At 41.0% G+C, this 10,013-nt stretch overlaps 1 protein-coding gene across 2 annotated transcripts; it reads left to right on the top strand.

Annotated features, from left to right (window-relative positions):
* Nucleotides 1–4,071: 4,071 nt before the first annotated feature.
* On the top strand, nucleotides 4,072–9,392 carry RB195_017574 (uncharacterized protein; the record flags this gene model as incomplete). 2 transcript variants are annotated; one of them, XM_064184629.1, is made up of 4 exons in its annotated part: nucleotides 8,080–8,088; nucleotides 8,209–8,267; nucleotides 8,546–8,737; nucleotides 8,798–9,392. In XM_064184629.1, 4 exons carry the CDS (start codon nucleotides 8,080–8,082, stop codon nucleotides 9,390–9,392), a joined length of 855 nt encoding a protein of 284 aa, XP_064040510.1. The 2 variants fall into 2 exon arrangements, with proteins under 2 accessions (XP_064040509.1, XP_064040510.1); XM_064184628.1 differs by lacking the exons at nucleotides 8,080–8,088; nucleotides 8,209–8,267 and adding an exon at nucleotides 4,072–4,088 and having other exon boundaries at nucleotides 8,849–9,392.
* Nucleotides 9,393–10,013: the final 621 nt, after the last annotated feature.

Below are 10,013 nucleotides of genomic sequence, written 5' to 3'. Positions count from 1 at the left end.
ATATTCACCGACAAACTTCTCCCTCGCTGAAATCTGATATCGCCCATAGTTAAAGGAAATCCATCTACCTGAGCTCGCGTATACTTTAAGAAGTTCCATTTAGACGATATTAAAAGATCTGTCTAAGCAATCTAAGCTGGTCGCGCACAGAAAATCTACCGCATACCGTACCACTTGTCGAGGTCATGCTTGAAAGATGACACAAGAAAATGGGACGGCCGCAAAAAAAGCACCTCCTAAATGATTTGGCCGTGGAGTAAACACTTTCCGCTCTTCTCAGAGATCACCGCAAAACGCGTCGAAAACATCGAAGTAGAGGTTGGAAGGTTTTTGCCATATGAATCCGAGTTAATAGCATCCGAAACATTGGAAATATTCTGGATTACATATGGAAGTCCAAAAATGAGCTCGTTTTCCAATTCATCTGTAGGTATAATTTGTCCGAAAAAATAGACAACAACGATACGTTGGTCAATTATGTATTTCCCGTTGTCTCTAACAGTTTCATGTGATCTTTGGCCAGTTTATGGATCTTTTCTTATAACTTGCTGACACGTAACTTGCTTACTTTTGCTTACGGGGCGGCGGAAAAGTAGATGAAATAGAAAAACTCATATAAATCCGAGCAATTCAGCTCTGGTGATTGTAGTTTGCTGAGGAAGCAACTGGAAACTCTCAACAACGATGCGCTGAAGCCACGAAAATGAAGTCAAAATTCTCAATTCGGAACCAGAAGGAAAAGTGCACTGCTGCCCTTCTGGAAACTTTTTGAGTTTCTCCATAATCATAATTAAATATAAGAAATATGAATATGATGAAAATATAAACACTTATAAAATGCAGTCATCAGGATATCATCAAATATCATAAGTAAATAGATAATAAATAAGTAACAAATAATGAATAAATGTCATCTTCAATTTATCAATCCAATTGATATCTGCCACCAAATAGAACACTGTGAAAACAAATCAATATTTTCAGCGTCTTTCAAGCAGGATGAAAATCCTGTCGCCATGCATAAACGAGTGCGAGAAGGATCATGTGGGCAGTATAAACCGATTTTGAAGACATTTCCAGATTATCTGTTTTATCGTAGAAGGAAAGTATCAGTCTACATGATTGTTCGAGAATCCTCGATTCACTAAACATCTTTGATTTCACTAAAGTCCTGAGCATATAAGCAGAAAAACATAAGCAAAAAATCAATCGATCAAAAATTCTTTCGCACAAATGTCGCGCACAGATCAACTTTATATCTGTTCCTGAGCACTTCCTTTTGAACGTCCAGAACAACTTCTCGAATTCAGTTTCGATAAATATTTCACTTCACGAATTCACTTCGAACCTGATATTACTTTTTTACGAATTCTGCGTGGAATCAAATGAATTCGAGTATGTGACACTTGATGTGATATAATTGCTTGATTAATTGTGGTGAAAAACCGCATCCATATCATCCGGATATTTATCATAGATTTATCAGTCGACTGACACTTGATGAAGGAAAAAAACCCTCCGACACCTGTAACAGATTCCCAGAGGGGCATCGTCAATTAGTAGAAGGCTTAGTGTGGCTCTTATCCTTGCGTCCAATCGCCAATACTTCGCCGTTTTCCACCGCCACACACTTCCCACACGTAGCGGCACCAAAGACTAAAACATCCTAAGAAAATCAACTTTTTCCCCTCTCCATGACCGGTTTCTTTGACATGGAACACCAATAGGAGCTACTTCACAGCACACAGGCGGCGTAATGATTTTCTCGGCAGATTTTTATGAAATATTAATTGGGTGACTGAATTATGCTATGTGCAACGTCGTCTCATGCAAACACTGAGGATCCGACAAACTAACCTGGAATATGACCTATTTTTTAAGCTTTTTTTACGTTGGGATGACCTTGTCACGCTTGAAATATTCTCTATTCTATGCGCTTGCGATTGTTCTTTAGGTTTTTCAGCAACTGAAGTTCGTTCTTGGACAGGATGTTTCGCAGCGATAATTCTGGAACCACACGAATATATACTGGCTTAGTTTGCCTGAACGGCAACGAAGTCCATTCATTCTGGAATATTTTATCAGCACCCAATGGGTGTGGTGGATGCAAAACATGCTATTATTTGCTCCAATTTTCTGACTTTCCAATGGAACATCGGAAACGACGCGTTCGCTTCTCGAAATCAGTTTCTTCTCGGTTGTCAATTTTTACGGGCATCGACCTCAAATCCATCATCAAGCAGCACAAGTTAAACGATGTGTTCTCTTTTGGATGCTCTGGAATCGTTTGAACAAAGAAAACGAAATTAAAAGAAGTAGTGAGAAAGAAGAAAAGCTTACTGCTTTTGTTGCTTTTAAAAATTAGCGCGTTCCTCTGGGACCAATTTTTTTCTGAACAAATATTGAAGTTTTTCGGATGGAGCCGGGCACGCTATGCTGGGAGCGCCAATTTCACAACAAGACGCGCATATCCGAAATCGTGCTGAAGTCTGCCAACGCGAAGCTCTCGTCCTATTATGTGCATGAGCGATGGACATCGTTTTTTTGACAGAATGAAGCGGTTAACGTTGTCCAAATGAAAAAAAAATTGATGCTTCATTCGAATATAGTCTCACTACTATACAGTTTATAGTTACTGTACTCACTTACGTTGTTCTGATCAGTTTGTTGGCATTTTTTCAATGTTGCTGCTTGATCCGTGATGAGTTGCTGGAGAAATAAGGAACACCCGTGTTTTTTCTTCTTCTATAAGTCAACAACACATCACAAACGTCTAAGTTCATTCCATTTCAATATTTCCCCGAGGAACTCTTTTTGAAATCGCAAATAACAATCGCTTTGAACAACAGCTCTTGGATTCACTTCTACCCTGTCTTTCTCTCTCTCTCTCTCTCTCTCTCTCTCTCTCTCTCTCTCTCTCTCTCTCTCTCTCTCTCTCTCTCTCTCTCTCTCTCTCTGAAATGCATTATTCTCATATCGTATCAGTTTCTGGCAAAAACAAATCTTATTTTGAGGTAAAATCTGAGCACATCCCGCATTTTACGTGAAATTTCTTATTCGTAAATGGAAGAAGAATCAGACATCATTGAGGATTCGTCAATCAATACTTCTTTTTTTTGTTGTTGTTTCTATTATTCTGAGAGCTGCTTATTGAGCCTATGTGTATAGTAATCCTTTTAAACGCGGAGCGGCATCCCATTGTCGGAATGTGCCAAACCTTCATTACGCATCATATTTCAATGCATCGAATGCCCTAGGCGAGCATATTGTGTACGTTGAAAAAATTATTTCTATTCCAAAATTCTCAAATGAAAAAATCCTAGCCGATTATGAAATTTGAGCGCAAAAAGTATTGAACTCCATCTCGCATAGCCTAGTGCCGGTCTCGGTGAAAGAAAATATTTAAGAACTTCGTAGACGGAGCTTTTAAAACCGCTACAGTCATTGCATCCCTAGAATTCCATTCTCAATGTGCATATGTGCATTTATAAGCATTTACGACCAGAATATATCTAAATTAAAGTAAATTTACCATCGGAAAATAAGCTCAACACCGTTAATTCTCTCTAATGCATTTTTTTTTAATTTCAATTCATTTATTTCTACTCTTTTCACTGTCCATTAATTTAGTGTTCATTGGACAGAGGAAGCACCTGGATGTTATTTTCCCTATAAATATTCATAATTTTCTTATTTGCTAAATAGACAAGCATGTGAAATGCACATTTTGAACTTGTTCCGCTCAAATATGCATGAAACGAACCGCTCATTGAAAACAGGGCCTGTGCCTACCAATCTTCACATTTGAGCTGAAAGGGGAACACACACAGCCTATGTTGAACTGCAAGAAATTTATGCATTACTGCCCTTATCAGATGCACTCTTTCTCGAAAATAACGAGAGAAAGGCGGCTTGTGTTAGGACACTGGAGTCAGCGAAGCGTATGTATCAAAAGAATAGGCGTTCAAAGCCGCCCGGTGCTGAATCTATTTGCAGCCTTTAGAAGGAATTTTTGATTTTATTTCACTAATCTCGCTGTCTGGAACGCTCTCTCGGTGCCTATTTTAGTGCATGGCAGCAGGTGACAGGTACGGATCCTACATAGTTGGGATGTCTTCGATAACATGGACAGCGGCGGAAGAAGCGCTAAGTTTAAACGTCTATAGGTCGCTCAGCTCTGTTAGGTACCGCTAAATTAAAAGGTGCAATGCCGTTGAGAACGGCACATATGGATCAGAGCTCTGTGAAATCCTTGAGATCACCTTCTACACACATTTTAAGGCAACATTTCTATTTTCTTGTTCAGAGTACTCGCATATTGTGCGAAAGACTTTTGAGTAGATCTTTTGTGATTCGTGGCACATCATTTCATCACCACATCTCTTTTTCGCCTTTTTAGTTGCTCCTTTTACTCCTTCACTTACCGCATTAACGTCTTGACCGAAATGATTCCTGTGTATCAAGAAGTGGGATGCGAATGAATAGACTATTTGTGCCCGATTTATTATTAACGATTTGATCAACTTCCAAGCCTGTCATCGTGAAGTTCGCATATTTCCGAGAAGCGTATGACCCCACATCATCCGTCCTGTTACTACTACTGTTGCAAGTTTTTTTCCTGTCGTTATTTTCAGTTACCCCTGTCGAATGTGGTGTTGTAAAGGCATGTGTTAAAAATGCTCAGAACTTTGCTACTTGCTGTCGTGATTAATTTCGCGTGATTAGCGAGTCCTTGGGACGGGTGTAGCACATTTGGTAAGGGGTTCCACTGTGGCTGGACGATGAACTGATGGTTCCTCCGTAATGCCAACCTAGGCCTTTATTTCTCCGTTGTTAATGCACTCGACCTATCTGGAAAGGTAGAAACTCTGATTTCATACATCGGATAACCTCCTACAAGTCATGATTTAGGCTAGATACACGTTCGTAAACCTCAAACGAGTTGAACTGAACGCGGACGTCCCAAGTAGATGATTAAATACCGGTGGCTACTGTACGCTTACCTTTTAACACATTGACGAATGAACAACTTTTAGTATTTGCAAGATATGGAAGCAGAGAGTTATTTTTGAGGTTTCAAATACGTCGGACTACTCGTGAGTCATGATGAGTGCCCGTAAAGTTACGGTGCACTTTGACCGATCACAGGAAAGCAACAAAACAAGAGAGAATTGTGAAATCTTCACCAAATAAAAGGAAAGCTTTCCAATTTACATAGTGTGATGCGCTAGCGTGTTTGCGCACAAGTGATGACGTAACTCCACGAACTACGCAGCAGCGGATCGGCCTTCGCCCACGTCAGTGGAGACATGGACGGTCGAAGGTACAGAGGAAAGTCCAATGGGTTCTGTGGGTTGCTAAGTTTGAGTCCATGAGCAGAGTGCAACGTGAATATCGTCTAGTGTAGAAAGAAGCGCCAGCACACTTCCCGAACATTGTTCGTGAGGTATTGGATAAAACATTCCCCTAGCAATGATAGACAGGTGTTCTCTCATGCCATTGCTACCACAATCCCCGGATCTAACGCCCTTAGACTTTTGCTGGGGGAGGGCGGGGGCGGTATGTTCAACATGTGTACAGTGAATGTATGAACAATATTAGTCATTTTAAAACAAACAGAGAATCGAGGACGTTATTAATTCTATTACAGCAGATTGAGTACCGTTCAGATATACTTAAGGCAACAAGTGGAGGACATGTCGAACTGCACTGAATACGCAGGAAACTTCAAGAGTTTTACTTCCATTTGGTAGAAATTTCACTTTTCTGTCCTCTTTCATTGCTTTTCTGTGACCGGTGAAAGTGCATCAATGTTTTCCTACTTTGTAAGGTATACCGTCTGGAACTAAATGCATTCGACCCACATGTGAGTCGTATTGACATCCATGAATGGATTAATGCATCTAACTGACGTAAAGTTGGAGCTGTCATCTATTTTGTTCTGCAGAAAAAAACCAAGCATTTTCCACATTGTTGCTCCTTAAACCCAATGAGAACTCAATATATTTATTTGTAAACGTATTTGAGGAACACTATTTCCAGAATGGAAATTCCTGAATTGATCTGAAACTTCATTTACGAATTGCTATAACGTTCAGGTATGTCGTTCACTTTGTAGCATTGAAACCTTCTGCCTATTTTTTTTTCCTGACCACCAGCATCGTCTCTAGGCTATCATAAAGTTTGTTCTATTGCTCCGCTTCTCAGTGGTGAACCAAACTATATGGTGACATATGAATTGAAAAAAAAAAGCCTTCTGAATAGTCAATCACTAAAAGAAACATTTCATTACCGCGGGACAATACACCAAAGCACTTTCCAGAACTATGTACCTGCAAAAGTGACGCGTTGCGACACTGCAAATTACACGCAACGGACTCAAAATCAGCATGTTACGAGTTATTAGTGTCAGGATCTCCTCACAAATAGATAGTCGTAGTTAACTACCACGAACACGATTGTACTCAACTCCTCCTAGCTATTCGGAGAAAGGCATGTGAAATGGTTTTGTCCGAATTCCCTTACGAGGGATTCAACAACGTACTGCGTATGGGGCAGTAAGCATACGGCCGTCTCTACCAGAGGTCGAGAGAGTCTGAATCTCATTGACTTTTGGTATCCGCGCGCAGAGAAAGGTGTTCAAGTGTTCCTTTGCTTTGTCTGCCGAGCTTCAGTGTCCCCAGACTCTATCCCTCAACATATAGCGCGGGAAAATCTATAGAAATGTCTCGAGCGAAGGTTGTAGTGTGAAGAAAGAACACTTGAATTGTTCTCTGCTTTATTCACGTACTTTTTCGCTGCGATGAGATAACTCATGGCGACAACAATATCACTCATATGGCCGATAGCGAATTTTGAATCTCTTTTAGGCACCGATATCGCGCCCACAACTATGTTATATGTCATTTCTCCTAAGCGTAAACATGCGATAAATCCTTCACATGTTCGGTACATTGACACCAAATGGTCTCAGAAGGTGGACGCGCTTACTTGGTACATCTGCTTGCCCGATTTTAAATTCAAATTGCAGAGCCCTTTTGCGCATCCCAAATGGATTGCTAAACACTCAATCCTCATCCTCTTGGAAGTGTCCACTTTCTTAAGCCACGTTTGTTATATTCCCTTATTCATGGCCGAGCTTTCAGCGAGTCCACTTTTTCCAAAGTGAAATTGAGAGTGATTTATGAGGTCAAACGTACTATCTGCTCGACAAGGGAAATTCTTAGCCTACTTTCGAATCTCGCAGCCACAGATGGAATTTAGAAAATCTTTGTTTTGAATCAGAGAAGATTCTTCTGCCGCCGCTAGATGCCCGTTTTGAGATGACTTGCACAATCAAACAACAACCTCATATTGCAGACGAGTTCCCGTGTAGTAGAGATCCATTCCTCTTCCAAGTAATTTGGTCTCTTAACGTGGATCCAAAATGCCTTCAAATACTATACTTCCACAAAAGTAATTTCACGCATTCAAATCGTGATCTTGATATTAAAATCAGTTCCGTTTCGACTCAGGACCCATATAGCAATCGATGAATGCGGGGTGACTCCAGGTATTCTTAAGACATGTTGGTGTAGCCGTCTCCCATGTAGTCGCAATATTTCTCGCAGGAAATCAGGTGAACAACATACGAATTCATACAATCACTTATCCTATTATCCGGACAAATTTTGCACTTTGGTATGGTGCAAAAATGGTCCTATAAGTGATTGCGTATGAGCATTTGCCTGAGATTGCTAAGATGGTTCTCTACGGATCTTACGGAGTTCTCAAGATTATCTTTTAATCACCGCTCTTTCTTGTCAAAATTGCCCTTCTTAATCGATTCATTTTCTAGGACGTACATTGACTACTGCATCTATTAAAAAAAAACTTGGCAGAGCTTTTGATGTTCTAATGACGTTGTCACCGTCTCAGTGTTATTTGCTGTCAACATTCAGATTCAATGATGATGGGAGGTTTCTTCTACCTTATTTGAACTATTTCAATATTCTGTTCTCACTATTTGGCGCGTGTGCAAAGAAGATAGATGAAGTTCGTTTCAAGACGGGGGTTGAAATCTTCTCGTGAGCGAATAAAATGGTCTTGGTAAGAGAAGGAATTTTAATTGTTACTTTTTCTATAAGCATTGGTGCAGTTATGAACATGCGGCTGATATGCATATCCAACCGTTCAAACATTGATTATACTTGCTCGAGGAATATTCAGATCTTGCCAGCGAAATATATTCCACCGAGTTGCTCCAACAAACAATCAAACCATGGTGGGTAATGAAGTTAAGAATTATTAGGGTGTTCGGAAAGTATCTGTCGGAAATTTCGCAGTAGCGCAGATTTTTTGAGATATTCTGAAAGTTCCCGTTTTAAATATATTATATAAGGATACTACCGCTCGTATACACATAACATATCTGGCTCCATCTTCGTAGCCTATTTCATCCTATACTGGCCGAACAATCCATCCATATTCGACACATACTCCTTTACGAATTCAAATCTGGCCACCTCGCTGCTGAAGACCATCGAAACTTAAGTCACGTATTCAGCACCGAAATCCATTCTGAGCGGTCTGTGCGCGCCTGGTTCCAGCGCTTCAAAGCCGGAAACGAGAAATTCGAAGATGAACCTCACTCTGGTCGACAGACTGCAATATCATTCGATGAACTGAAGAATCTGGCGGAGCAGCATCCACATGAAGGTGTGCGGTATTTTGCTGCCAATCTTGGCTGTTGTCCACCGTGAGCAATGGACTGCGATCTCTCGGAATAGTGAAAACAAGCTCGGTCACATGCATTGAGCGACGGCAACCGCCAAAGACGTTTGGACATCTGCACTCAGCTGCTCTCTAGAAGCCGCAGATTCGACTGGCCTGACACCATTGTCACTGGAGGTGAAAAATGGGCCCTCTACGTCAACCACACCCACAAACGTGCGTGGTGCGCTGGCGATGAAATGCCGGATCCTTTCGTGAAAGGTGAAATCCATGAGAAGAAGGTCATGCTGAACGTCTGGTGGGGAGTTCGTGGAATCTACAGTTTCGAACTGCTTCCGGACAACCCAGGTCTACTGCGCTCAACTGCAAGCTCGGCAACGTTCGCGTGCTGCACGATAACGCGCGCCCTCACATCGCGAAGAAGACTTCTCAGAAAATTCTGGAGCTCGGATGGGAAGTTCTACCGCACTCACCGTAGAGCCCGGCTCTGGTCCCGAGCGACTACTGCGTCTTCCGATCGCTTTAGCATCACCTGGAGAAGAAGCGCTACGATGCTCGAAAATGACCTTCGGGCTTTCTTCGCCTTCAAATCGCCGAAGTTCTACGCCAAAGGAATTCGTAATCTTGTGAGACATTGGCAGAAGGTTGCTGATGTTTATGGAGATTATTTCGTCGAATAATAAAATGTTATTAAAAAGTTGTGTTGAAATTTTGCCGTATTTCGGCAGATACTTTCTGAATACCCTAATAGAAGAAAAGGGAAGTTTGCTCTGTTTTCAGTCAGTTCTGTTTCAGTTCCTCGGTTGGTCCTTCGAAGCAAAAACAACAAACGATTATCAAAAACCGATGATCTTTAGCTTTTGTTCTTGCTTCCCGAGAATTTAGATTCGATTGGCTGAGAAATGTTATCGGCTGACACTGAAAAATGACCCTTGTTCATCAACCGTTGCAAGAAGTTTACTGTCATTTATTATGGAAGACGAGCAAGGTTTGACTTTGACTTTCTTGCGGTTTGAAAAATGAAACTTTGAAGGAATTTTTTAGTTCAAGCAATAACATCGACTTGTTAACCACTTGCTGGTAGAATGTTATCAGTAATGATAGAAATTAACCATTGCATGAAGTGTGTTCGTTTTTGGTAAATTTCGTGCGAGATGAACCTCTAAAAAGACGTTAAGAAACTATGAGGCGGAAAATATGAGCTGTTGAAGGCAATGGTCAGCGAATGTTTCGTTTTTGTGTGGTTCTAGTAATAGATAAATTCTCGGACGTAGTTTTTACGAATGGTCGCAAAAACGCGG

Source organism: Necator americanus, chromosome II, assembly GCF_031761385.1.
Source record: "Necator americanus strain Aroian chromosome II, whole genome shotgun sequence".
NCBI lineage: Eukaryota > Metazoa > Nematoda > Chromadorea > Rhabditida > Ancylostomatidae > Necator > Necator americanus.
This window is presented reverse-complemented; position numbering and strand designations above follow the sequence as displayed.